The 26217-nt window shown below is 37.7% G+C and overlaps 12 protein-coding genes across 12 annotated transcripts; 8 read left to right on the top strand and 4 right to left on the bottom strand.

Annotated features, from left to right (window-relative positions):
* LOC104768972 (putative kinase-like protein TMKL1) lies at positions 997-3004 on the top strand. The gene is made up of 2 exons (XM_010493078.2): positions 997-1764; positions 2308-3004. The coding sequence occupies exons 1-2, from the start codon at positions 1254-1256 to the stop codon at positions 2886-2888; spliced, it is 1092 nt and encodes a 363-aa protein (XP_010491380.1). The 5' UTR covers positions 997-1253; the 3' UTR covers positions 2889-3004.
* Positions 2970-4567, bottom strand: LOC104768973 (F-box protein At5g07610). Its single transcript, XM_010493079.2, is given in 2 exon segments — positions 2970-3202; positions 3204-4567. Coding segments are annotated over 2 exon segments (1257 nt in total). The 5' UTR covers positions 4253-4567; the 3' UTR covers positions 2970-2994.
* On the top strand, positions 4962-5774 carry LOC104768970 (oleosin-B2). The gene is made up of 2 exons (XM_010493077.2): positions 4962-5240; positions 5333-5774. The coding sequence occupies exons 1-2, from the start codon at positions 4996-4998 to the stop codon at positions 5697-5699; spliced, it is 612 nt and encodes a 203-aa protein (XP_010491379.1). The 5' UTR covers positions 4962-4995; the 3' UTR covers positions 5700-5774.
* On the top strand, positions 6126-8452 carry LOC104768969 (WD repeat-containing protein WRAP73). Its single transcript, XM_010493076.2, has 6 exons — positions 6126-6407; positions 6631-7119; positions 7228-7449; positions 7558-7630; positions 7734-7841; positions 7954-8452. The coding sequence occupies exons 1-6, from the start codon at positions 6291-6293 to the stop codon at positions 8319-8321; spliced, it is 1377 nt and encodes a 458-aa protein (XP_010491378.1). The 5' UTR covers positions 6126-6290; the 3' UTR covers positions 8322-8452.
* LOC104768968 (ethylene-responsive transcription factor ERF106) lies at positions 9584-10653 on the bottom strand. Its single transcript, XM_010493075.2, has one exon. The coding sequence runs from the start codon at positions 10419-10421 to the stop codon at positions 9798-9800; it is 624 nt and encodes a 207-aa protein (XP_010491377.1). The 5' UTR covers positions 10422-10653; the 3' UTR covers positions 9584-9797.
* LOC104768967 lies at positions 12375-12977 on the bottom strand. Its single transcript, XM_010493074.2, has one exon. The coding sequence runs from the start codon at positions 12920-12922 to the stop codon at positions 12593-12595; it is 330 nt and encodes a 109-aa protein (XP_010491376.2). The 5' UTR covers positions 12923-12977; the 3' UTR covers positions 12375-12592.
* Positions 13338-15269, bottom strand: LOC104772154 (elastin-like). Its single transcript, XM_019241759.1, has 3 exons — positions 15215-15269; positions 13513-14507; positions 13338-13361 (listed from the first exon to the last, which is right to left on the bottom strand). Exons 1-3 carry the CDS (start codon positions 15267-15269, stop codon positions 13338-13340), a joined length of 1074 nt encoding a protein of 357 aa, XP_019097304.1.
* LOC104768966 (oleosin-B1) lies at positions 15285-16571 on the top strand. Its single transcript, XM_010493073.2, has 2 exons — positions 15285-15682; positions 16186-16571. The coding sequence occupies exons 1-2, from the start codon at positions 15381-15383 to the stop codon at positions 16376-16378; spliced, it is 495 nt and encodes a 164-aa protein (XP_010491375.1). The 5' UTR covers positions 15285-15380; the 3' UTR covers positions 16379-16571.
* On the top strand, positions 17750-18692 carry LOC104768965 (oleosin-B1). The gene is made up of 2 exons (XM_010493072.2): positions 17750-18034; positions 18373-18692. The coding sequence occupies exons 1-2, from the start codon at positions 17799-17801 to the stop codon at positions 18443-18445; spliced, it is 309 nt and encodes a 102-aa protein (XP_010491374.1). The 5' UTR covers positions 17750-17798; the 3' UTR covers positions 18446-18692.
* Positions 19536-21002, top strand: LOC104768964 (uncharacterized transmembrane protein DDB_G0289901). The gene is made up of 2 exons (XM_010493071.1): positions 19536-19815; positions 20067-21002. The coding sequence occupies exons 1-2, from the start codon at positions 19559-19561 to the stop codon at positions 20845-20847; spliced, it is 1038 nt and encodes a 345-aa protein (XP_010491373.1). The 5' UTR covers positions 19536-19558; the 3' UTR covers positions 20848-21002.
* LOC104768963 (oleosin GRP-17) lies at positions 21894-23830 on the top strand. Its single transcript, XM_010493069.2, has 2 exons — positions 21894-22392; positions 22640-23830. The coding sequence occupies exons 1-2, from the start codon at positions 21926-21928 to the stop codon at positions 23628-23630; spliced, it is 1458 nt and encodes a 485-aa protein (XP_010491371.1). The 5' UTR covers positions 21894-21925; the 3' UTR covers positions 23631-23830.
* LOC104768962 (oleosin GRP-17) lies at positions 24685-25639 on the top strand. Its single transcript, XM_010493068.1, has 2 exons — positions 24685-24985; positions 25212-25639. Exons 1-2 carry the CDS (start codon positions 24741-24743, stop codon positions 25498-25500), a joined length of 534 nt encoding a protein of 177 aa, XP_010491370.1. The 5' UTR covers positions 24685-24740; the 3' UTR covers positions 25501-25639.

The following is a 26217-nucleotide window of genomic DNA, read 5'->3' as shown; positions in this document are numbered from 1 at the left end:
TATGGTCATTTATGTGTCAAGACCCAAATACACCCACACCCAAATATGTCCAAACCAAATAGGACCATGACCAATTGGTCTGTCCATTGGTTGCAGATTGAAGCAAAATTCATAATCTCATAAACTCATAATTATAAAGCTAAAGGTTTATAAACTCATAATTATAAAGCTAAAGATTTATAAATTCATAATACACTCATAATACACTTATAATACACTTATAATACTCATAAATACACGAAGAAAGAGAGAAGCGGCGAAATAAAAAAAAAAAAAATCCCCCAAATATTAAAAACCCTAATTTTTTAGGATTATTGGACAGCTTACGTCCAAACTAGTTTAGACCATATATAAATGGGCTAAATTGGTTTTAGGCCCATTTGACCGTTTTAAATTTGGTAATAACCAAAACCAGTCCAAATTAATTTGGACCGGACAGCCCATGGTTTTAGAGACCAATTGACATCTCTAGTTCAATCCACCAGTTCAGAGTCTGGACCCTAAAAACTTGCCGGATATAAACTTCCAATCAAAGAATTTAAGATGTGTGTATGTATGTACCCCACGCACTTCAACCACCATCACTAGTCAAACCCAACATTAAATTGTCATCACCACTTTCAACGCTCTTGAGATCATTACAATTAATTACTACGGTCGCCCATAATATTTTTACCTTGAAAGAAACTAATTAACGTGCTACTCGAGACATCATTTTTCCAAATAATTTTTACTTGAATTAAAATAACGCTTATGATCATTTAAGTGCAAATCACTCTTTCTTAACATATTTTGTGAGTTTTCATGAATTGGTCCAAGTATCCAACAAAATACTCAAACGTTCATGTTTTACATGAATCTACAAAAACAAATAAGTATAAGATGACGTGTAAAATGTGAAAATAATTAGGTTATAATTGGTTGAGAACTCGAGAGAGAAGTAAATATATAAGGGAAAAAAATATGATATTTCCATATACGTAGAAGCCAAAGATGGAAGAAAATCATAAAGTCAACATTGTTACAGAGGAAGGAAATAAAATAAATTAAAGATATTCTTAGATCTCTGTCCTCTCTGTCTGAACTTCTCATTCATCTCACATCAACATCAATCTATCTCTCTGTGAACAATAAAGTTCCACAGTTTCCCATTTCTTCTTCTCTCAGAAACCTTCTTCTTTTTCTTTTCTTTCCCTGCAAATCTCACATCAAGATTCCAAATTTTTCAAGAAAGAAAAAAAAGGTTACATGAGATGAGAAAAACTCAACTACTAACATTGTTACTAGGAGTATCATTATCAGCATTCTTGATAGTAGTAATCTTCTTCATCATAGTCTTCTTTAGAAGAAAAAATTCATCATCTACTAAATCAGATCAATACGACGTCGAGTCACTCGATCATAACGACAAACAAGGATACTCCAACTCTGAAACAGAGGAGCTAGTAACGTTTCAAGGCGGAGAAGATCTAACGATCTGCGATATACTCGATGCTCCTGGAGAAGTCATCGGTAAATCAAGCTACGGTACTCTTTACAAAGCTTCTCTTCAACGAAGCGGAAAGATTAGAGTTCTTAGGTTTCTCAGACCGGTGTGTACAGTGAGATCGGATTCTAAAGAGTTTAAAGGTGTCATCGAGACGCTTGGTTCTGTTCGGCATGAGAATTTGGTTCCTTTGTTAGGTTTCTATGGTGGTAACAGAGGAGAGAAGCTTATGGTTCATCCTTTCTTTGCTTCTTGGAATCTTTCAGAGTTCATCAGAAGTAAGTCTCTCTGTTTCTTTCTTTTTCTCAAGAATAAAAAAAGGAATGAACTTTTTTCTTTTTTCTTTTTTTTACGACAGAAAGCAAAGAATTTTAACCTTTCTTTTTTTTTTTTTACTGTAACGCACCCAATGGAATCTTGTTTTATGAGTTGTCCGGGGAAAGAAACAGAATCTATGAGATTCTATATTCACGGGAAAAATGGTTAAAAAACTCTAGGAACAATTTTACCATTTTCCATGTTTATGATCACGTAAATAGGTTTAAGATATGAAAGAAGTGTTATACTATTCAAAAGAGAACCACACACACACACAGCTGGAACGAACACACATTAGCTGGATCATTTAATTCATTGTTTCATTATTATGTTTTTAAGTATTATATTATTTCCAAGCTTTTTCAATATTTAGGTATGATGATGATAGTCTTTGTCTTTTGTCGATACTATTCTTGTTGTATTTTCTGTCATTTTCCACTTCAGTAAGAAACTTAAATTATATACTCAAGAACATCAATCTCAGCAAGTCTTTGTTTTGGCAGGTGGAGATGATGAATCTAAAAAATGGATCAATATTATAAGCATCAGCATTGGAATAACTAAAGCTCTTGATCATCTCCACACAGGAATGCAGAAACCAATCGTCCACGGCAATCTGAAAACCAAGAACGTTCTACTGAGTCCAAGTTTCGAACCTCGAATCTCTGATTTCGGTTTGCATTTGCTTTTGAACCTCTCTGCAGGACAAGAGATTCTTGATGTTTCTGCAGCTGAGGGATACAAAGCTCCTGAGTTGATAAAGATGAAGGAAGTGAGCAAAGAGAGTGATGTGTATAGTCTCGGTGTGATCATGCTTGAGCTAGTCTCTGGTAAAGAACCTATAAACGAGAATCCAACGGGTGATGATGAGTTCTATCTTCCTGATTTCATGAGGCATGCTGTTCTTGATCATAGGTTGTCTGATTTATACCGTCCTGAGATTTTAAGAAGTGATGATAATCTAAGTGAAGAATGTATCCTCAAGTATTTTCAGCTTGCAATGTCTTGTTGCTCTCCTTCTCCTTCTCTTAGACCAAACATTAAGCAAGTCTTGAGGAAACTAGAAGAGATTAGGAAATCTTAGAAGAATGTGTCCTCCTCAAGTAGTTTCTGACAGAAGTAAAGATTTCATCTCAAATAAGAGCTTTTACATAAGGATGCAATTTACAGAGAAAGCGTTTTGACTACTCTTAGACGTTAGCAAGAGACTCAATGAACTGGAAAGTTCTTTGGAATCTGTAAAACGCATCCTCAGTAGCATTATTGACCAACGGGCAAAGTTTCTTGAAAGTCTTGTTTATGAAGTTGTATTTTACAGCCTTGTTTGGAATGTGAAGCACAATGTATGATTCTGCATCTGTCTCTTCTTTTACAAAACCGATGACAGAGAACGTGTATCCGCCTATCGGTATAGTATTCGGTTCTGATCATCTCGGGGAAAGCGGCTAAAAGAGGCTCCAAGTCAACGTTATACTTCAGGGACCAGCTTGAGCTGTTTCTATCCATTTCGTAAATCGGTAAATCTGAAGAACTCTGATCATTTACCTCAATGAAGTAAAGATTACCCCCGGATTCATCCATATACCTCAATGTATTGGGATCAGGTAGCGGCTCATCGTCTTCATCATGGTCAAGATTAGGGAGTGGAAGAATCTTGATTTCTTCTTTATTGATATCAAAAGAGATGCAATCACTTGTGCGTGGACCGTAGCAGTGAACCGCTCCGTTCCAAAAGACTGTGTCTTTATACTCTACAAAGGGTGAAGGAGAAGAAGAAGAAGGAACCGAAACAAGTCTCTTCCAATGTCCTTCATTGGAGGAATAAACCTCTATGTGGAAGGAGTAAGAGATCATGCTACTTGTTCTGAGGCAAAAGACTTTATAGTGAGGAGATTCAGAAGGGTCAAAGGCTAGAGAGAGTGTGGTGTAACCTGTGGTCACGTGAGGGAGAAGAGTGTACTGTTTCGTTGTCGGATTGTAAACATAGTAGTTTGTGTTGAATTGGTTAGAAGAAGCACAAGCGCATTTGCAGAGGAGAAGACCATTGGTTGATTGCATTATGATCATGTCTGTTGCGTGGTCTGTAAACCAAAGCGGTAATGATAACGAAGTCCGTTGGTTGATTGCGTCATCATCATCATCATCAAGAGAGACAAAACTATATTTGATGGCTGTTGTTGAGTGTAAGAAAAAGCCAGAGATGGGTAAGGGGTGGTTTGACTTGATGACACGGTTGGAGAAATCAGGATTTGTAATGAGAGAAAGCCAGCGTTTAGATACGCGTTTAGATCTTAAAAGAGTTTTGATTGGAAGAAAAGAGAGAATATGAGTCAAGATATCGTCGTTATCAGCCACAATTGTAGCTGGTGATGAAGAAGAGAAATGGCCTTTTCTATGGCTTCTGGCTGATCTTGGAGCTTTTGTTCTCGTTCTTGAACAAGAAGACATCGTTAGAGAGTGATTTAAGAAGAAGAAGAAGAAGAAACTGGTTTAGGGTTTATTGGAGTGAAGAAGAAGAGAGGTTCTGGTGTTGGATTATAAAGAGAGTTAAGGATGTGATGTGCTCTGTTTTTTTTTTTGGTCAAGAAGATTATGGAGGAAGCTTTTGATTATCAATTATTCTTTTGAGTTTCGTTGACTTACTTTTATGTAGTAGTGACTAATTCAAACATTGCCCACGAACGTTGTCTTTTGGAAATTCAGTTTTTTTAAAACATTGTTATCTCGAAACTGCAAGACCTATAGAAGATCAAGAATCAGTTTACATGCTTAGTGAAATATAACTATTTTGAGACATTGTAAGAGATCATTACAATTAAATTTACCATATACTTAACAACGAATAATGAGAAGCTAAGGCACATCAAGCACACTGACATCCATCAAACTTCCGGGAAACTTCTCATCCTTGGATTATCTTTAGAAGCACCTAGTTTAGGATGTTCTAACCATAGACGTGCATTGCAACACGACAACTAATGTTTGAACTTTTACAAGAAAGAAGAAAAGGTCCAAAAAACATGACAACCCAAAGAAAAAGAAATAAGCAAAAGAAAGCTAATGTAACGTGACGTAGATCTCTATTCACTCCCATCGTTTTGCATGTAAGACCATCTGATAACAAAGTATGAGCCGAGAAGGACTCCATCATAACAAATCTCACTCATCGAAATTTAACATTTATCACAATAATGTTTTCTTTTCTCATCCCATTGCTGGAGGTTTTCAAGGTAGTTATCGCTGCCGTGGCTTCTATAGTCTTCTTAGGTTTATCAGGTCTAACATTCGCTTGTTCGGCCGCGGCATTAACCGTAACCGCACCGCTTTTCATCATATTCAGTCCGATTCTCGTACCAGCCACGATAGCCACTGCTGTCTTAACCTCAGGGTTTACGGCCGGTAGCATCCTTGGAGCTATGGCCATCGCTCTCATCAGGTAGCTCATTAAGTAAAACAAAACAAACAAAGTATAATTCATGCTTATATATACATATACGTGCACATGGTTTAATCTATAAAATAATGTAGCCGCAGGATGGGACTAAAGCCAACTCTGTTTGTAAGAAGTTTGCCAACCAAAACTCTGTTTTCACTCCAGCCAAAGATTAATTATGATGGAACTTTTAAAGGATCTTGGGGAGGAGGTTCGTCAACCCAAGCTTTGTCAAATTTTAGTTATGGAGGAACTTGGACAGCAACTTGGGGAGGAAGAACCTTTTCTGGATCGTTTGGAGATAAATCTGGCGGTGGAAGTTCATCCGCACCCGCAGGTGGAAGTACACCCGCACCCGCACCAGCAGCTGCAAGTACACCCGCACCCGCACCCGCACCTGCAGCTGCAAGTACACCTGCACCCAAATCCAAATCCAAATCCAAATCCAAACCCCCGAAGTAAACGGCATTGGTCGAGCTGTTCCAACATATTGTGCTATGGATTCAAAATTCTATGACTGAAAACTATTAAAAAAAAAAAGCGTTTTACAATTAATTGTTTATATGTAATGTTGAATATGCTTATAGTGAAATTCTATATGATATAACAATTTTTTTTTTTTGTTCTGTTATTTTATGTTCCTGTCCAACCAGAAAATTTACCGAACGCTTAATAAACGAAATCAAGTTTAGTCAGATAAACCGGCAGAATGTTGTGTTGTAGTTATTACGAACGGCATGGTGTTGATTAAATAAGGCTATTTATGACGAATGGGCCTGAGGCCCATTATTAGTCTGAAAGCCGTGACGACAACCCACCCACCCAATATAAACCTGACCCGACCCGACCCGAATCGCCTCGTTCATCTCTCTTGTTGGATTTCAATTTTTGAAAACTGTGCTCTCTCTCTCTCTCCATGGATTTCTCGCAGTCTCTCTCCTACCACTGTGAATTGATCCATCGAGGAGCTTAGTTCATCGAAGATCATAGGGCATTGCTTCGTCTCTTCTTAGAAGAACCCGTCGGAGAATCTAAGGCGTATACTCAAAAACAATGGAATTCACGGAGGCTTACAAGCAAACAGGTCCTTGCTGTTTCTCACCAAACTCTCGTTACGTCGCCGTCGCCAATGATTACCGTCTCGTGATCCGCGATACTTTTTCGTTTCAGGTAATAAAATTAGTTCGATTTGGTAATTTAGTCCACTCTAAAACCCTTTGATTAGAATTCCAATTTTAGCTTTTGAGATTTATGGATCTTACTTACTCTAATGTTCAAATGCAATTAGATCTTGCGCTTAAATTAGGTATACTTAACTTGGATTTGCTAAATTTTGGAAATTGGAACCTTTGAGATGATGATGATAATGTCGTTGAACCTTTGATAAATGCAGGTTGTGCAGTTGTTTTCTTGCTTAGATAAAATAAGCTACATAGAATGGGCTCTTGATTCTGAGTACATCCTTTGTGGTCTCTATAAAAAACCCATGATTCAAGCTTGGTCATTGACACAACCAGAATGGACTTGCAAGATTGATGAAGGTCCTGCTGGTATTTCATACGCTAGGTGGAGTCCAGACAGCCGTCATATACTCACTACCTCGGAGTTTCAGCTAAGGTTAACAGTTTGGTCTCTTTTGAACACGGCGTGTGTTCATGTTCAGTGGCCAAAGCATGGTTCCAAGGGGGTTTCGTTTAATCAAGATGGGAAGTTTGCTGCAATCTGTACGCGGCGTGATTGTAAGGATTATGTTAACCTTTTGTCTTGTCAGTCATGGGAGATTATGGGTAGCTTTGCTGTTGACACCTTGGACTTGGCTGATCTTGAGTGGTCACCTGATGATAGTTCTATAGTCGTGTGGGATTCGCCTCTTGAATATAAGGTATGTATCGTTTTGGTTTTGGTGCTGGTGCTATTTTTAGATAGTTTCTTACCTGTTTATATGTTTGGTTTGTCGGGGATCTCTCTAAAGTTTGTAGCTTTTGGGCAGGTTCTAATCTATTCTCCAGATGGTAGGTGTCTATTTAAGTACCAGGCATATGAATGTGGACTTGGTGTAAAGACTGTTTCCTGGTCTCCATGTGGTCAGTTTCTTGCCATTGGTAGCTACGATCAGATGTTGCGGGTCCTGAATCACCTTACTTGGAAAACATTTGCCGAATTCTTACACCTATCAACAGTTCGTGCGCCCTGTTCTGCTGCTATCTTCAAGGTATAAGCCATTTCTACCCTTTTATAAAGAGTTTCTAATAGCCTGAAGAATGCTAACTGTCAACTCAGGCGTGTGTATTATTGGACATATTTTTTTTTTTCCTTTTAGGAAATCGATGAACCTTTACAGCTTGATATGTCTGAGTTATCATTGGATGAAAACTTTATGCCAAGCAATTATGGTAAGAACGATTCCAAACCTGTTCTTTTCTGATAGGGGAAACTTCTGTATCACTCTTGTTGTTTGTAATCTTATCTTGTTTTCTTCTGTGGTTCTATGTCCAGATGCTTCAGAAGGCTATATAAGTGTCAGGTATGAAGTCATGGAATTACCGGTAGCTTTTCCTTTCCAGAAACCTCCTGCAGACAAGCCTAACCCAAAACAAGGAGTCGGTAAGCTCTTTCTTCTGCGATCAAATGCAACATTAGAAGCTGCAATCAGATATGGAAATTATCCTTCTTGCTTTTAACTTCCAAAAGCTTAACTCTTTCAAAATGTTCTCAGGACTTCTGGCTTGGAGCAAAGACAGCCAGTACATATGCACACGAAACGACAGTATGCCTACTGCTCTGTGGATATGGGACATGCGCCACCTTGAAGTTGCAGCCATCTTGGTCCAGAAGGAACCTATACGAGCTGCTGTTTGGGACCCAACCTGCACACGCCTCCTCCTATGCACGGGAAGCTCTCACCTTTACATGTGGACTCCCTCTGGTGCGTTCTGTGTATGCAACCCCCTCCCAGGCTTCTCCATATCGGACCTCAAATGGAACATTGATGGAAGCTGCCTCCTTCTAAAAGACAAAGACGCGTTCTGTTGTGCCACTGTCCCGTCTCTACCTGAGTCCAGCGACTACAGCTCTGATGACTGAAGATTCCTTATGTGTTTTTTTTTTGTAAAAGTTGCAGCCTTTTGTCTTTTATTTTAGGAGTGTTTTTATTTCCCGCGGCTATTTCTGGTGAATGTTAACTATTTTTTTAATGTATAAAGAAGTTTTCTTGAGTTTTCTTGACCCAACAAAATAAAGTTCACATTTCAGGAAATAGGCTATGGTCGACTCGACGAAGGTATTTACCGAAACTTTTCTATATCTATGGAACAGGTTTTTGGATGTGTATCTTAATGATCGGCATGGGCTTGTGATTAACACGTGTTTTCGTAATCATAATGTTACAGGATCATTTTATAAATGTTGAGGAAATGGTGATCCACTGATCCATATGAAGTAGGTGTCTTCCAAACTCTTGTTGAAAGTGAAAAAATTCATTACGATTCTGGAAACACATACATATGCTAGATTGAAGGTCTCTTGTACAGTTGTACTCCTTAAAACTATATAACACATTCTGGTAACATGAAAAGTATTCAGATTATTGATCCCGCAAACATTGTCAAAGTGAGATAGATATGATTGAGTTTCTTCAAGGATTTCCTTGGAACTGTGGAGAATGATTGATTAGAGAAGAGTGTTCTGTTTTTTTTCCATGAACCAATGAATATTCTGGTATATGCCATACTTTTGTAAGTCTATGACAAGTTTACTCTTGCAGTGGTGACCAATAAGTCCAACAGGGTGGGCCTTGCGTTGACAACTCAGTCAACCTTTGAAGAAAATTCTTCAATCTAATTACAGGTTAGCTCATTTTCTTCAACCCTTGGATTGAATGTGGCATATGTATATAGGATACCTCATTTTGTTCAAAAAGATTAAAAGATATTTAGGATTCCTCCTCCCATTAAGGGAGAAATACCAATGAAAATGGGAAACCAGACAGAGTTGAGAAATGGTATTCTAGTTTTCCAGTGTTATTAATACCAAACCATATAGTAGAATCAAGTAGAAGTAGATATTCAGATAAATATCTCTGCTCTGTTTATTCTGCATTTGCAAGTTGTGCATCTCGATGTAGCTTGTGTGGTCCATGAGTACTGACTTGTATCTAACCTATGAGACAAATAGTTGCTAGTACATTCATGCAACTTGCTCATCTTGATTCACTCCCTATTCTCCTCTTGTGAGAACATATTAGGTACACTTGATAGTTGAGATTTCAGTGAAGTTTCTATGTGTGAGATTGACTGATTGAGACCTTGATTGTTTCATGAACCATTGACTCATAAATTACAAACTGATTAGGTTACTTGGAGATCTAGAACTCAATAACTTTCTTAGCAATAAGAAGTAAATCTTAGGGACATGAAGTAACAGAACATCCATACACATCTGTTTTACCAAAAAAACATCCATACACATTTGTTGCAAGGCACACTAACCTAGCTACACAGTTCATTTCCTTTGTACAATTAATTTATACAACTTAAGGAAACTGCTCACACTCTTAAAATGTTAAAATGCATCACAGGACGATGAAGATGAATTGCTCTGAGTTCTTTGAAGCTCCTCCTGCACATCACTTCTCTTCCTTTTCCTACCTGAATTCGCCGGAGCTTCATATTTCCCGGCGTCAAGAGGGAAGTTGAGAACGGCTTTTCTTCCCCGGAGCTTGAAAGCTGCACAGTCATAGGCTCTTGCAGCATCAACATCACTCTTAAATGTTCCAAGCCAGATCCTTGATCCTTTTTTTGCGGGATCTCGAATCTCTGCTGCAAATTTCCCCCAGGGCCTTCGTCTCACTCCTCTGTAATGTCTCGTTTCTGCTTCTTCTTCAAACCTTTCTGCCTTTTTCACAGACTGATCAGTCTCATATGTTGATGATGATGTATTCAGCTCTGGTGATGATGGTAATGATTTAGCTTCCACTTGCAGAAACTCCTTGACGAAAGAATCCGGATCAAGAACTGGAGAATCAGGTTCTTGTTTAGGGACCTGAGGTTCTTCTATACACCAAAGTCCGGAGACAAAAGAAGCATCAAAGTCAAAATCTCCCATGAAACCATCAGAAACCATCAAGTCTTCAAAGAGATGCTTCTGTACAGCTTCGAAATCAGAGCTTTCATCAACAGTCGCCATTCTTTTTTTTGACAGATGAAATTAGATAGAGAGAGAGAGAGAGCCTGCAAGTGATGATTGAACAAAAGCTCTGATATTTTGGTTGTTATATAAAAGAGGGAAAGAGAAGAGGAAGGAGACAAGAAGGTAATCACAAGATTTTAGCAGCCATGGATGGGGTAGGGACACACAAACTCTGGTTTTGTCGCTCTCTTTAGTGGTTTTAGAGATGGGCCATATAAGTATGATTCAATTAATACAATTTATGAAGACAACGTCCAACTTTTTACAAGGACGCCTTCACCCAAGTTGTTGTTGTGTGACGTGACACTTCCACACAGCAAAAAAAAACTGTAATCAATTTAAAAGCTAAGCTTTTTGGTTTTTACATTTTGGTTGTAAACGATGATGAATCTTCTCATATTTAATGCCCAACTTGTCTTTCGCCTCTGATGCTGACTATTTTAAAACCATTTGATTCTCAACGGCATTGCAAATTTTATTTATTTTTGTTTCGTTTTTTTTTCTCCCTAACATCTCATTATTATTTTTGTTTTTATACCAATTTATTATTATTGGTATTATGCATAACGACGAAATAATTTCAGATGTTTTGTTTCTTTACCAAGTCACGTAATTTTGTAGTATTTCATCTTTACTTTTTATCTTTTCCTTCTGCCATTGTGTATAACTATAACTAATGAAAAATGTTAGAAACTGAATCTAACATTTAACAAAAGACCATTTATCACCTTTCAAGTAGAAGTAGAACTAATGAAACTGAATCTAACATTTAAACAGAAGACTACTTATCACGTTTTCGAAACTCTTTGGTGAGAGTATCGGGAAATCAAATTATTCGTCGAACTTGTCGTACACCATTCCAACGTCTACGTATCACATTCGGATTGGCTTCAGGAAGCTCATCTCAAAAGATGTACGTTCTTATTATTAAAGAGGAAAGACAGCACAATCAAGTTGTTTCCCCTGGTAGGCCTCTCCTAGTGAGAAATGATTTGCAGCAACTTGATTTTTTGGATTTTTTAATTAATTTGTAGGAGTCCACAACAATTAAACCTAATCCACCCTCCTTTTTTTCTTAAAATATGATTAGTTTGGATGTCCTATTTGCGCCATCATCCATTATTGGTTGTGTTGTGTCAATGATATGTTAATCACTTTTATGTTCATAATTGAATATGATCACACCTAGACTATTAATTTTTAAAAGTAGTTTCAGATATATAGAACAACCTAATGTATTTTTTATTTTATTTTTATATGGGATACAACTATAGTATACAAGAAGTATATGGAAAACAAAAACATTTGAAAAATGTATGCACAGTACTCTTTGCGAGTTTTTCTTAATTCTCGTTCTAAATTTTACAGATATTACTGAAAATTTAAGATATCGTTTATGTTGCTCACTGCTCATCATAGTCTAAATGAAGTAAATGTTGTAAATTGTAATATAATAATACTCCATAAACCCAAAAAAAAAAAAGGAAACTCAAACAGGTATTAAGAGACTGTCCTATTTCAACCACCAACATCATTCCGGGAAAAGTATGAATTGAATTGTATTAGGTGACTCTTTGATCGACCACTTGCACATACTAGTACTACAGCTACAGAACCTACAGTAGTTACATGGAATGCACTGCTATTAGGCACATTAATTACATTGTTTCTATAAGTTGGAATCTATTGTATTCGAATAATCAAAGTTTGAGAACACTCAACATTAATAGTTCAATTAGCTAACTATACTAATTCATTTTTAAGAAAATAGATTTTTAACACATGCATGTAAGATACAACCGAAAAGAAAACTTTATCAAAACCACACCAAAATCTAACTAAATCAAACGAATTTCTACTCAAACCGAATCAAAATGACTTTGGGTACAACTTATAATTCAACGTCACATATTAACGAAAAATAAACTAGTCAAACCAACCTACCCAAACAGAATCTGAAAATTAACCAAAATACCCACAACTAGTTTACAAGAAAGCGAGAAAACAAGGATAGAGGCCCAAAAAATGTGGCAATCTAACAAAAGAAGAAGAAGATGCATTGAGGTGACGTAGAGTTCAATAGTCACTCACATCGTTACGCATGGGGTAGCACGTACGTGCACGTAGACCATACCTCTATTCATAAGATAAAATCCACTCTCCTTAATTCATGAAATCCCACAACCATTCCGATAAAACAAGTACAGTATGATATTCTGGCCATTAAAAATGTTGTATGGCAAGAAAAAACGCAAAAAAGTGCGATCCCCAAAGCCGACGATTAAGGGTGTTTTGACAGCGTTTCTTGCCACCACAGCCGCAGTATTCCTCTTGCTGCTGGCCGGTCTATCTCTAGTTGGCTCAGCCGTGGCGTTAGCAGCCTCCATGCCGCTATTCCTTGTATTCAGCCCGGTTCTCGTGCCAGCGGGTATTACCGCCACTGTTCTTGCTTCAGGTTTAATGGCTGGAGGCACCTCAGGTGTGACGGTTGTCACCATCTTAATTTGGCTCTACAAGTAACTAACACTAACCCACAAAAACATTTCATTTTTTCATTTTATTTTTATTATTAGGAATATGTATGCATGCAACATTTTCGAGTTCTCCTTTATAAATAAAAAAAAAGCGTTTCCGAATTCTCTAATCGCTGATCTGGCATTTGGGGTTATCTTGGTGGGACTAATATCTGAAGTTTCTAAGTTTATTATTTTTTTCATATAAATTTGAGTTATACGTACGTTAAGTGAGAACATAAACGGGTTGATCTATAAATTGATCACCCTATAGCTATTATATGATACGTGTGAACTGTATGTAATATTTTCGTCTATTTTTTAATTACGGAGGAATCAGGTAAATATGGAAATAAAACAAAATCATCAAACTATCGTTTTATATCGTCCATTTTTGTTTTCAACTGCCATTTTGAGCTGTCATCTGTGCTCATTATCATAAACATTTATACGCATCAACAGTTTAGTAGTAGTATACAGATTATAAAGTTGTTTGGTGGCGAAATATTTTGAGCTGTATTTAGTAAAAATATCGTAATTAACCATACATATTTTATTGTGTCTAGAAAAATTACTGGGAAGGACCCGCCAAAAATTCCAGGATTGATACCAAGTGGAGATGCACCGACTGGAGCTACACCAAGTGGAGATGTACCGGGTGGTGCTACACCGGGTGGAACTACACCGGATGGAACTACACCGGATGGAGCTACACCAGGTGGTGCTACACCGGGTGGAACTACACCGGATGGAGCTACACCAGGTGGAGATGCATCGGGTGGAACTGCATCGATGGGAGCTGCTCCAGCTGGAGATGCATCAGGTGGAGCCGCACTGACTGGGGATGCATCGGGTGGAGCCACACCGGCTGGGGATGCATCAGGTGGAGGGACACCGGCTGGGGATGCATCAGGTGGAGCGACACCGGCTGGGGATGCATCGATTGGAGCTGCACCTGGTGGAGCTGCACCAGCTGCAAATGCATCGAGTGCAGACGTGCCGGTTGGTGATGCATCGGGTGGAGTCGCACCGGCTGGAGATGCATCAGGGGGAGCTGCACCGAGTGGACCATCATTTATACCATCATTTAAACCGTCATCTAAACCAACAGTTGAACCGACAACTAAGCCGAAAATTAAACCAACAACTAAATCGACAAGTAAATCTGCAAAGAAACCAACAACATCTAAAGCGGCATCTAAGTCGACAGCCAAAAAGACATCTAAACCAACATCTAAAGGGACGCTTAAACCAACAACTAAACCAATTTCTAAACCAGTAACAAAACCGAAAGCTAAGTCACCAACAAAATCGACAGCAAAACCATCGGCTAAACCGGCAACTAAGTCAACAACAAAACCATCAGTTAAGGCGACAACAAAACCAAAAGCTAAACCGGTGGCTAAACCGAAAGATAAACCGGCTGCTAAACCGAAAGCTAAACCTAAGTCGACAACAAAACCAGCAGCAAAACCATCAGTTAAACCGACAGCAAAACCAGCAGTTAAACCGAAAGCAAAACCAGCAAGTAAACCAACAGCAAAGCCAGCCGCAAAATCAGCAGCTAAAGCTAAACCGAAAAAATGAAAAGAAAAAAAAAAACATATGTAAAGGGATATAATATGGAAAAGTTAAATATAGATAATCATTGGAATGTCGAAAATTAAATCTAATGAATCTCCACCTTTTGTTCAATAGACTAATCACGTGTTGATGAAACTAAATTTCTCAAATATCTTATTATATGAATCTTTTTCAACATCTAATTATCACATTCAAATTATCGGATGTCGAAAGTTATCATATTGGTCTATTGAAGATTCTGATCGCCCTGTCTAGACCGACTACTCGAGTTATTATTCCCCTATCCAAACCTCAAAATCAAATCATTCGGTACAAGATCGTTTAGCATCGTATTAATTAACCATACACCATACGGATACACGGTATCATCACTTGGTTTCTACACAATTAATGAGCGTCTTAATAAGAACATTCAGTGAAACTTAATTGTGTTTTAGCACAGGTAAGATAAAACACAACCGAAACAAACTCTAATAAAACCACATCAATTTTAATCTGAATATATCAAGCGATAAATGTATTCAAACCGAATCAAAATGACTGAATATAATACATTCATATATTAGGAAAAAGTAAACTAATCAAATTATATAACTAAACCGAAATCAGAAAAATAAACCAAAGTACCTACTACTATTTTACAAGCAAACAGAGGAAAACAAGAAAAAAAGAGGCCAAGAAAATGTGACAAACCAACGAAAAAAGAGAGGCATTGACGTGACGTAGAGCTCAACAAATTCACTCGCATCGTTTCGCATGGGGTAAGCACGTGCCGTGCACGTAGACCACACCACTCTCTCTTCTCTCATTAAAAACCACTCTCCAAATTCCCCACAATCATCATCCGGATCAAGCGACAATGGTTTTCCTCAAATTGTTGTTCGGCAAGAAAAAGAAAGTAGTAGTACGATCCCAAAGGCCGACGCTTAAGGGTGTTATGACGGCTATGTTAGCAACACAAGCCGCAATATTTCTCTTGTTGCTGGCCGGTCTATCTCTAACCGGCACAGCCGTGGCATTTGTCGCCACCATGCCGCTGTTCCTCCTATTCAGCCCGGTTCTCGTACCCGCGGGTATTACCACCACTATTATTGCTTCGGGTTTAATGGCCGGAGGTAGCTCCGGTGTGACGTTTCTCACCATCATCTTGTGGCTCTACAAGTAATTAACACTAACCCACTAGACTTTCATTTTTATTATTTATACGTATACGTATGCGCACATGCACAAGATTTTTAAATTTTATTCCGACGCTAATATAATGTATCCGGTTATCTTGGTGAAGATTAATATATATCTGATTTCCTATTTTATTATACATATATAAGTTCCAACTATACATTACGTGAGAGTAGTGACCGAATAAAAATGGTTGTACAGTAGCGTAATGGTTCGAAAGATACTTAAAATTGTTAGTTTGATTATATTTGGAAGAAGTTACTTACGTCATAAACGATTATCGAACTTTAGTTTCATAATTTTACATATTCCATATACTTATATCATTTTTTTCTTTTGCATTGCTGTAAATGTTTATATGTATGATATATCAACAAAGTCTCGTACAGATATTAAAGTTGCTTGATGGCGAACAGCTTTGAGCCGTAAGTATGAAATCTATGTTACCACAACTTTTTATAACCAGACTTTGTTTTTGTGTCTAGGAAATTGACGGGTAAAGAGCCGCCAAAAATTCCAGGATTGACACCGGCTGGTGGAGGAGCTGCAGCTGCCCCAGCAGCAGGTGGAGCTGCAGGAGGTGAAGCAGCAAAACCAGCAAAAAAACCAGCAGCTAAGCCAGCAGCTAAACCGGCAGCTAAACCAGCAGCTAAGCCGGCAGCTAAATCGGGAAAATAAGTCAAGGACATAAACAAAGGATGATACTGGAATTCCATAAACTAATTACAATTTATCCACTTTTTTGTTGCTTAATATTAATTACGTGCTGATGAAATTAAATTCTCAAATATCTTTTTATTAATGTATGCTGTGCTACAGAAACAATAACAAATGTCTTCATGATGTTTATTGTTTTAGTAGTATTTTTTAACCGAGGTTTATATATGATATTAACTTTAGATGAATATTTCGAGATAGTCTCACCAGCGATCCGTTGTTGTTGTTGTTGTTGCCGCTCCGTCAAGGGCAAAATCGAAAATTATTTACAGGTTGAACCGACCAAATTAGTCCCTGGCTGGGACTCCATGCTAATAATAAGCCTTTAACATATATTTCATCATTCTACCATTTAATTTAAATCGAATCAGTTACAAAATTTAGTCATGTACAATATGGTCAAGGCCGTGCTGAAATAGAGCCATAATTAGCTCAAACGAAATACTCGTTCGAAGCTTATCTTTTTTACTTTTTTTTTTTGTTTTTACCTCAAAATCTTCGTATCTTAATAAATCGGTTCAAATAAAATAGCCTGATGAGCTAACCAATCCGGAAACTGCAGACCTACATGGGAAAAGAAAGAGACCCTCGTGTTTGAGCCGCTTTCGCAAGGCAATCGACATGGATATTGTTTATTCTAGATATAAAGTCAATAGAAAACATAGAATACCTTCTTCGAAAGGATTGAAAATAATCAAGCTCCGAGGCAAACACCGGCCCGTCTTTTGACTCATTTATAACATTCAACATTTTTTGACAATCTGTCTCAAAGTGAACCATATCATATCCCATAAAGAGAATACTGTCAATAACATTTTTTTTTTTGGGTCAACTTATTCCAATAATAACATTTGTTTCTGTTACTATTGGGATTGGGAAAGACCCATCATACTAATAGTTGAAATTTTGTTACGGTGTTAAATATTTTCCCTTTTATGGAACTCTGATTCTTGTTAATTGCCATTGTTAAAGGATTTTTTTCGTTACAAATTTTCTGAGAAAAAATGTAATTGTCACGAATTTTGTAATTTGTATTTTGTAGTTCTTAAAACCCCAAATTTATTTCTGTATTATTCTCTAGTTAAAAAAAAAAGTTAGGGATACGAAATCAAGATCAACATATATATTTCCAAAATCAAAACAAGGAAAAGGCCAAAAACCGTGACAATCCACATTAAAAAAAAAAGGAGACAAATTATGACGTGACGTAACACATTTTCCATTTTTCATTCAGATCGTTTTGCATGGAGAATGAATGTGAAGCGTAGCGTTCACGTAGACTTCCACTAGTTATTGATAAAACCCCACTTCTTCCCATCACCAAATCACAAATCATTCGATCAGAGAGAAATCCCAGCCGTTTAATTTGATCATCCCAAAGATGTTTGAGATTGTTCAGACGGTTTTCGCCGCCGGGTGTGCACTAGCTCTTTTGACATTCGCCGGTATAACCCTCGGCGGCTCAGTGGTCGCATTAGTCATAAGCACACCGCTTTTTGTCATTTTCAGTCCGATTCTCGTGCCAGCGACTATAGCCACTACATTGCTAGCTACAGGTTTCACAGCCTCCGGTTCCTTTGGTGCCACAGTTATCTCCATCCTTATGTGGCTCTACAAGTAAACTATTGAAAACCACTTTCCCGCAATTTTTTTTTTACTTTTATTCATATGCAAATTTAGGCAAATGCATCTACATATAATATACATTTGAAGGTTTTTATTCAAAAAAAAATATTGGTATAGTTATTGCCTTATTGGTATTGAGAATGTATAACACTTACTAAACTCTATCATTCTTTTCAAGTTGGGTTTGAGTTTGGCAACACTTTGGTTCAAACCTGGTTCATGTTCGATTCGTTATTTGATAAAAGCTAGAATATATATATATATATATATTTCTTTTGTGCAACGAGTCAACGAATTTTTAATAATCAGAAGTATATAATTGTGTGTAGGAAACGTACAGGGAAGGAGCCGCCAAAAATTCCAGGATTGACGCCACCGTCTAGTCCAGCATCATCAAAATAGGATTAGGCGTTTCCTAATTTGGGATGATATCTTATATAATGGAGGAACTTGATCATACTTAATTACTGGGGTTCCATAAATAAAATAAAAATGTACCCATCCTCTCTTTATTAAATTACATGTATACCCCCGGATATTTCCAATATCATTCCATTGATGTATATCGTGTGTTACCATAAATAAAATGAGAAATTTAGAAATGTCTTTTAAGACTGTTACAAAATGTAATTGGAAAAAAAAATATAAGAACTGAAATTTGAAAAACTTTAAAACAGAAGCCTTCATAACTGCGGATTATCTTCATAATCATGTCACTCGGTAATTGCATATGTGCTTATAATCTTATAACCCTAAAAGAGAAACATTCTTACGGCAAAAGAGAAAAAAAAAACATTCATTTTTTTTTTTTGGGTTGAAGGTTGATGCATTGAAATTAAACATAATAGATGTTTACAGAAAACTATAAGTACAAATATATCAAGCTTTTATATTTCATCACAATAAAATAAAAGATTTTTTTGTTAATAGTTTCCCTTTTTTTAATTAAAAAAAATCTTCAGAAGATTATTTGAGTTTTAGGACTACAAAAAAGAATTATAAGAGATCAAAAGAAAAATGTTTAGTTAGGTGATACATAATAAATACAAAGTGTGAACAAATTGTAACTTATGACTAAGTTTGAGTTGTTCGAATTTCGAAATGTCCGTACCAATTTTCATCAAAACAGAAAAAGTCTTTGAACCAAATTGATAAAGTGAGGAGTTTTGTGGAGTTGGAGCTGCCGATTGAGAAGTCACAAGTTGCTACGGACAACTCTACTCATACTCAAAGTCAAAGGTTAATGGACTTTGTAACCTCTTAACTTTATTTTGTCATACATTAAATATATAGAAATATTCTCTAGAAAAATACATGACACCAATCAACAAGTAGAAGCAAATTTGGTGTGACGTGACGTAGATCCTTATTTATTTCCATTGTTTTGCATGGAGCATGCGTGTGTACCATACCGTGCACGTACACCCCCACACAACTCTTTTCATAAAAGCCCTTCATCTTTCCAACACCATACGATTAGAGTAGTAACCATACTAGATCAAAAGCAATTCCAAAATGCTCTCCTTTCTCATCCCAGTTGTACAGCTTTTTCAGGTGGTTATCGCTGCCATAGCATCTGTAGTCTTCTTAGTGTTCGCCGGTATAAGCCTCGGCGGCTCAGTCGTAGGACTAATCATAGCCACACCTCTTTTTGTCATCTTCAGTCCGATTCTCGTACCAGCCACTATAACCACTACTCTCGTAGTCGGCGGGGTTGTGGGCGCCGCCGCCCTCGTAGTGACGGCATTTGCTCTCGTATTTTGGCTATTTAAGTAAAAAAAATTTAAATTATTTAATTTACTATTATATTTTCCTCGAAATTTAAAGAAACCCTATCGAAAATTCTTGAGATTCATGCTTATATATATTTTTTTTTTCACGTGGACACGTAGTATACGTCCTTTTATACTCAAAAGTGTTATAAGGCATATTAATCTACAACGAACCTGCATAATGCATGTTTTCAGAACAAAGAGTTTCTAAATAGTTTGATATAAGTGGTGTGTTTGTGTGCGTGATGTAGATATAGGATTGGAGTAAAACCAAAGAACAATCCACCTCCTAAGGGAGCTCCAACCAAAGCAGATATACCAGGAGCAACGTCAGGAGATATTGCAGGGGGAGCGTCGGGGAAGAAATCCGGAGGAGCGTCGGGAGGAACGTCGGGAGGAGCATCGGGGAAGAAATCCGGTGGAGCATCGGGAGGAACGTCGGGAGGAGCATCGGGGAAGAAATCCGGAGGAGCGTTGGGGAAGAAATCCGGAGGAGCGTCGGGAGGAACGTTGGGAGGAGCATCGGGGAAGAAATCCGGTGGAGCATCGGGAGGAACGTCGGGAGGAGCATCGGGGAAGAAATCCGGAGGAGCGTTGGGGAAGAAATCCGTAGGAGTGTCGGGGAATAAACCCGGAGGAGGGAAGGGGGATAAGCTCGGAGGAGCGCCCGAGGATAAACACAGTGGAGCGAAGGGAGATAAAAACGGAGGAGCCAAGGGGGATAAGCTCGGAGGAGTCGGAGGTAAACACGGTGGAGCGAAGGAGGATAAATCCGGAGGAGCAAAGGGGAGTAAACACGGAGGATTGAAAGGGGATAAACCCGTTGGAGCCAAGGGAGATAAGCTCGGAGGAGCCAAGGGGGATAAGCTTGGAGGAGCAAAAGGGGATAAACTCGGGGGAATGCAGGGGAGTAAACCCGTTGGAGCCAAGGGGGATAAACTCGGAGGAGCAAAAGGGGATAAACCAGCTGGAGGAGCGTCGGGAGGTAAAACGGGGGGAGGGACTGGAAAAAAACCGCCGGCTTGTTCGTAAGGATGATATGTAGCAAACTGAAACTTAATTATTGGGTTTCATAAATTAAACCTAATGTAGCTATCCTATTACATGTCTCAAATATCATTTGTATTAATGTGTACTATAAAACACTGCACGCATTTTTCATTATAAATTTGTTTAAATGAAGTAATTCTTCGGTACTAACATACATGAATGAGGCTGGATCCAAGTTAATCAAAGCAATTGTATTATACCTTTAAAGCAATTGTGTTAACCAAACCCAATCCCTTTTCAGTTCAATGGAAGCAATAATCTCTAACCCATAGACATATCATAATTTTGTTGAACAGAGTCTTTTTAGGGTAATGATCATCTTCCTGGGATGATCTCGTTCACGGTTATTGGATTTGGAGAGGGTGAAGACAAGGGATGATGCCTTAATTCCGTATCAATGCTCAGTTGAATTTTTCTCAAAAAAAAAAAAGGCTGTGAGTTGATAAGTTAGAAAACAAACAAATATAATCCCTAACTGTCTATGTCTTCGGGGAAAACTATCATATATTATTTTCAAAACAGACTTTAAGCAAAACTTCTGTTGTGTATTTCTTCTAATTTAGCGTTAAAAAAAACAAAGATAGTACTAAATCGTTTCACCAATTGCCAGTTTCAACCAACAATCTTTTAATTAAATAAAAATAAATCAAAATTCATCAAGTACCAAAATGTATCATTTACCTCATTTATTGCATGTACGTAGATGGCTCAAAGTAACAACAACAAACCTTTCTTCACGCTTTGATATTTCATTAAGCAATAGAATGAAAGAAAATAGCTTAGTTTTTTTCCAAGAAAGAATAAATTTTTAAAAAGGCCTAAAAAACATGACAGCATCTTTTCTTTTGAAACATGACAACCCCAACGCGCACACACACACACACAAAGAAAAGAGATATTAAAAAAAAAAAAAAAATTGTGACGTGACGTAGCGTAGGTCTCCCATTCACTCCAATCGTTTCGCATGGATGTGTATCGTGCACGTAGTAAACCACACAAATCCTTCATAAAAACCCCTCTCTCTTCTCATCACCAAAACACAACAATCCGATCAGAAAAGATGAGCGAAGAACTTAATCAAAACCCATCATCAGCTCAGTCTCTGTCAATGAGAGAGGGCAGAAAGTTTCCTTTTCTGTCTCTGCCTCAAACATCATCAGCTCAGTCTCTGTCAATGAGAGAGGGCAGAATGTTTCCGTCTCTGTCACAAAACCCATCATCAGCTCAGTCTCTGTCAGAGAGAGAGGGAAGAAAGTTTTCTTTTCTCAATATGTTCTCTTTTCTCATGCCATTGTTGGAGGTTATTAAGATCATTATTGCTTCTGTTGCCTCCGTAGTCTTCTTAGGCTTCGCCTGTGTAACCCTCGCCGGTTCTGCCGTGGGATTAGTCGTAAGCACACCGCTTTTCATCATATTCAGTCCCATTCTCGTACCCGCTACGTTAGCCACGGCTGTCTTAAGCACAGGGTTAACGGCCGGTGCCTCCTTTGGAGCGACAGCAATTGGTCTCATCATGTGGCTCATTAAGTAAGATCCTGATTAAACAAATTATATTGGAATCACTCGAGATTTATATATACTTATATATTTATTCATTACATAAGAAAACTCAGTAAGTTATATAGTTTATGTCACAACATCTTTTCCCTTTTTTGAAACATCATTTGTAAAAGTTGTCAACGTAATTAATAAATTGATATATTGTACATCATTTGTTTTCTTAACAAATCTCTGACGTATATATAATATATGCAAACGCGTTTGTGTGATGTAGGCGTAGGTTGGGAGTAAGGGCGAAAAATAATCCACCTCCAGCCGGACTTCCACCGACTTCGGGAGGAGGAGATAAAACTCTGATCTCAAAGTCAAAGTCAAATTCAAAGACAAAATCAAAGTCTAAGTCTAAAGGTGGGTTTAATCTGCCAGCTTGGTGTAAAATGATCCCAGGGTTAGGTAAATTTGGGGGTGGGAAAGGTAAATCTGGGAGTAAAGGAGGTATGTCTGGCAGTGAAGGAGGTTCGTCGTCGTCTGGGGATGAAGGTATGTCCGGTGGTCGAGGAAGTAAATCTAAAAGTAAAGAACATAAACTTGGAGGTAAAAAAGGTAAATCAAAAAGTATAAAAGGTATGTCCGGAGGTATGTCTGGAAGTGAAGGAGGTATGTCGTCCGGAAGTGAAGGTATGTCCGGAAGTGGAGGAGGTAAATCTAAGAGTGGAAAACGTAAATCCGGAGGTCTAGGGGGTAAATTCGGAAAGAAAGGAGGTATGTCCGGAAGTGAAAGAAGTATGTCCGGAAGTGAAGGAAGTATGTCCGGAGGTAGTATGTCTGGAGGTAGTATGTCCGGAGGTAGTAAGTCCGGAGGCAGTATGTTCGGACGTAAATCTAAAAGTGGAGGAAGTAAATCTAAAGGTCTAAGAGGTAAGAGTAGTAAAAAAGGTTTGTCCGGAAGTGGAGGAAGTATGTCCGGAAGTGGAGGAAGTATGTCCGGAAGTGAAGGAAGTATGTTTGGAAGTGAAGGCCGAAGTATGTCTGGAGGTGAAGGAAGTATGTCCGGAAGTGGAGGAAGTAAACACGGAGGTGGAGGATGTAAACAAGGAGGTAAACTCAGAGATAAGCTCAAAAGTAAATACGGAGATAAGCTCAAAAGTAAATACGGAGGTAAGCTCAAAAGTAAATACGGAGGTAAGCTCAAAAGTAAATACGGAGGTAAACACGGAAGTGGAGGTATGTCCGGAGGTCGAGGCAGCTTCGTGGAGGAGGAGTAAAGGACATTGGTGTTCCAACATTAAGCAGAACACTGTGCATTAATTCAAGATTTTTATGAAAGGCTTCCTAAAACGTTTTATGTTAAATGTAATGTTGAATCTGATTATAAAGATAACAAGAAATACTATAGTACAATGTTTATTTAAAAAATAATAATAATGTGGGAATGCTAGCTTTATACCTTTCTTTCTTGAAAGTATTTGAAGATCTGTTGTAGACTTTGCTTCAGTTAATTAGTTATAAGGAAGCATTTTATTATAGTTAAACGAATATAAATTGAAAGAAGTCATGGCTGTTAACCGAAGGAGAGGAGGCTTGATTGGTTACTTTCTATGTTGAAATAGATTTTACATTTCTGATTCAGAAAAAATTTCAAATGACAAAGCGGTTTGGGCTTGTTGAAAATGACCAAAAATTTCCACTGCTTTGTTTTATAACTTGAAATTTTCACACTTTGGATATATTCACTGTTTCTTTAGTTCCAAGACCAATTTTTCTGTCCGCTCTCTCCAAAAATAGTACATATAAGAAGAGTATATATAGGACTCGAATTTGGGTCTATTAGACCTAGAACAGCACACACCATAACTAGTTGAACCATCAATATTTGGTTCGAGAATTTTTTGTTTGTATTATCCAACTGCCCCACTTGGATCGGACAACCTCACAAGAATCTTGAAATTCATCTCACATATATGTATTAATGTGAATATAAATATTATTTTATTTTTACGAGATTTTTTAAAAAAATTCAACATATGACAATTTCATTGAGCCGAATCTAGATTTACTGCAAGCATCAAACTTCAGCAAAATCTAGCCTCCATGGATTATCTTTCCAAGCACCTGTTTTAGGATGTTCCGATCCGACCGTAAACATGAATTGCAACACGACAATTAATGTTTGAGCTTTTAAAGAAAAGAAGGTCCAAAATGCATGACCAAAAAAAAAAGGAGAAGAAAAAGAATGCAAATGTGACGTGTTGTAGATCTCTAAATTTTTGCATGTAAAAGACTCCTAACAACCATCCGATAATAAAGTATGAGCCGATGGGAAGGACTCCACCAAAACAAATCTCAGTCATCCAAATTTAAAATTTATCACAATAATGTTTTCTTTTCTCATCCCATTGTTGGAGGTTTGTCAGGTGGTTATCGCTGCCGTGGCATCTATAGTCTTATTAGGTTTAGCAGGTCTAACATTCGCTACTTCAGCCGCGACATTAACCGTAACCACACCGCTTTTCATCATATTCAGTCCGATTCTTGTACCAGCCACGATAGCCACTGCTGTCTTAGCTTCAGGGTTCACGGCCGGTGGTACCCTAGGAGCGATGGCTGTTGCTCTCATCAGGTGGCTCATTAAGTTAAATTAAAAAAATAATAATGAATAGGAGTCACCCTGAGACTTATGCTTCTAGTTCTTCATATACATTTATACATTAGCCTCTTGCCAAGGCTACGGATGTTATTATTAGATATAAATATTTCGAATCCACACTAAACGATGGTCGTATATGTATCTCAGTGGTATATTTATAACCTTTGACATATTTACGCACTTGCGGGTATATATGTAGGCGTAGGATGGGAGTAAAGCCGAGTGCGGAAAGAACTTCTTCAACTCCTTCAGTCCAACTCAAATTGCCAATTTATGGTGGATATGGAGGATCTTGGGGAGGAAAAACATTTTCTGGAACATTCGGAAAACCATTCTCTGGAAACATCCCAGCATGGTTAAAAGGTACACCTGCCACCGCAAGTGGAAGTAATCCCGCGAGTGGAGCTGCTGCACCTGCGGCTGGAGCAGCGGCACCTGCGGCCGGAGCTGCTGCACCTGCGGCTGGAAGTACACCACCTACATGTTAATAGAAAATTGGTTAAGTTGTTACAACATGTATTATGATTAATATATACTGTGCAGTACGTTCACTAATTCATAATTTTGTGACTCGAAACTTAAAAGGAAACAAAAGCTTTCTAAAACGTTTTATATTATGTAATGTTTATTTTTAGGGTATAATGCGGTAACGCTTAATTGCATCTGTCCTGAAAGGATTTAACGATTTGTAGTACATTTTGCTTTTGCTATTTAATTATACGGACGCTGGTAGTACTACAGCAGGTAATGAACAAAGAACATAAACTTCTTTGGAAGAAATCATGAACAAATGTGACATCGACGTTCTATATGTATGTTGTAATTCTTTATTTCTTTTGGGTTTAACGAAGCAGCTTGGCTACAAAACTAAATAATATGTGTATATATATATGTACAAGTGTGTTACAGGTGAAAATTTTGGATTAACATATCAGACCGCCCTTCACCCAAAACAATTCATGCCCGATAAATTTAAGTTTATATTTCTACCCAAGAAAATTGATTATTGAATTTGTAAAAAGAAGATGATTAGTCAGATGTATCATAGATTCATAGCCAAGATTCTTCGCTTGAACCGTTGAATTTCTTTTCCCAAAATTTTCTTTATATATTAGTAACGTCAATAGACCATAAAACATGGTTTTGCTCCTATATATAGATTACATTACAACTCTAAATACATATTTTCTTCTCTTTCAACTACA

The sequence above is a fragment of the Camelina sativa genome, chromosome 20 (genome assembly GCF_000633955.1).
Source record: "Camelina sativa cultivar DH55 chromosome 20, Cs, whole genome shotgun sequence".
NCBI lineage: Eukaryota > Viridiplantae > Streptophyta > Magnoliopsida > Brassicales > Brassicaceae > Camelina > Camelina sativa.
The sequence above is the reverse complement of the archived record's forward strand: the minus strand, read 5'-3'. Positions and strand labels throughout refer to the sequence as shown.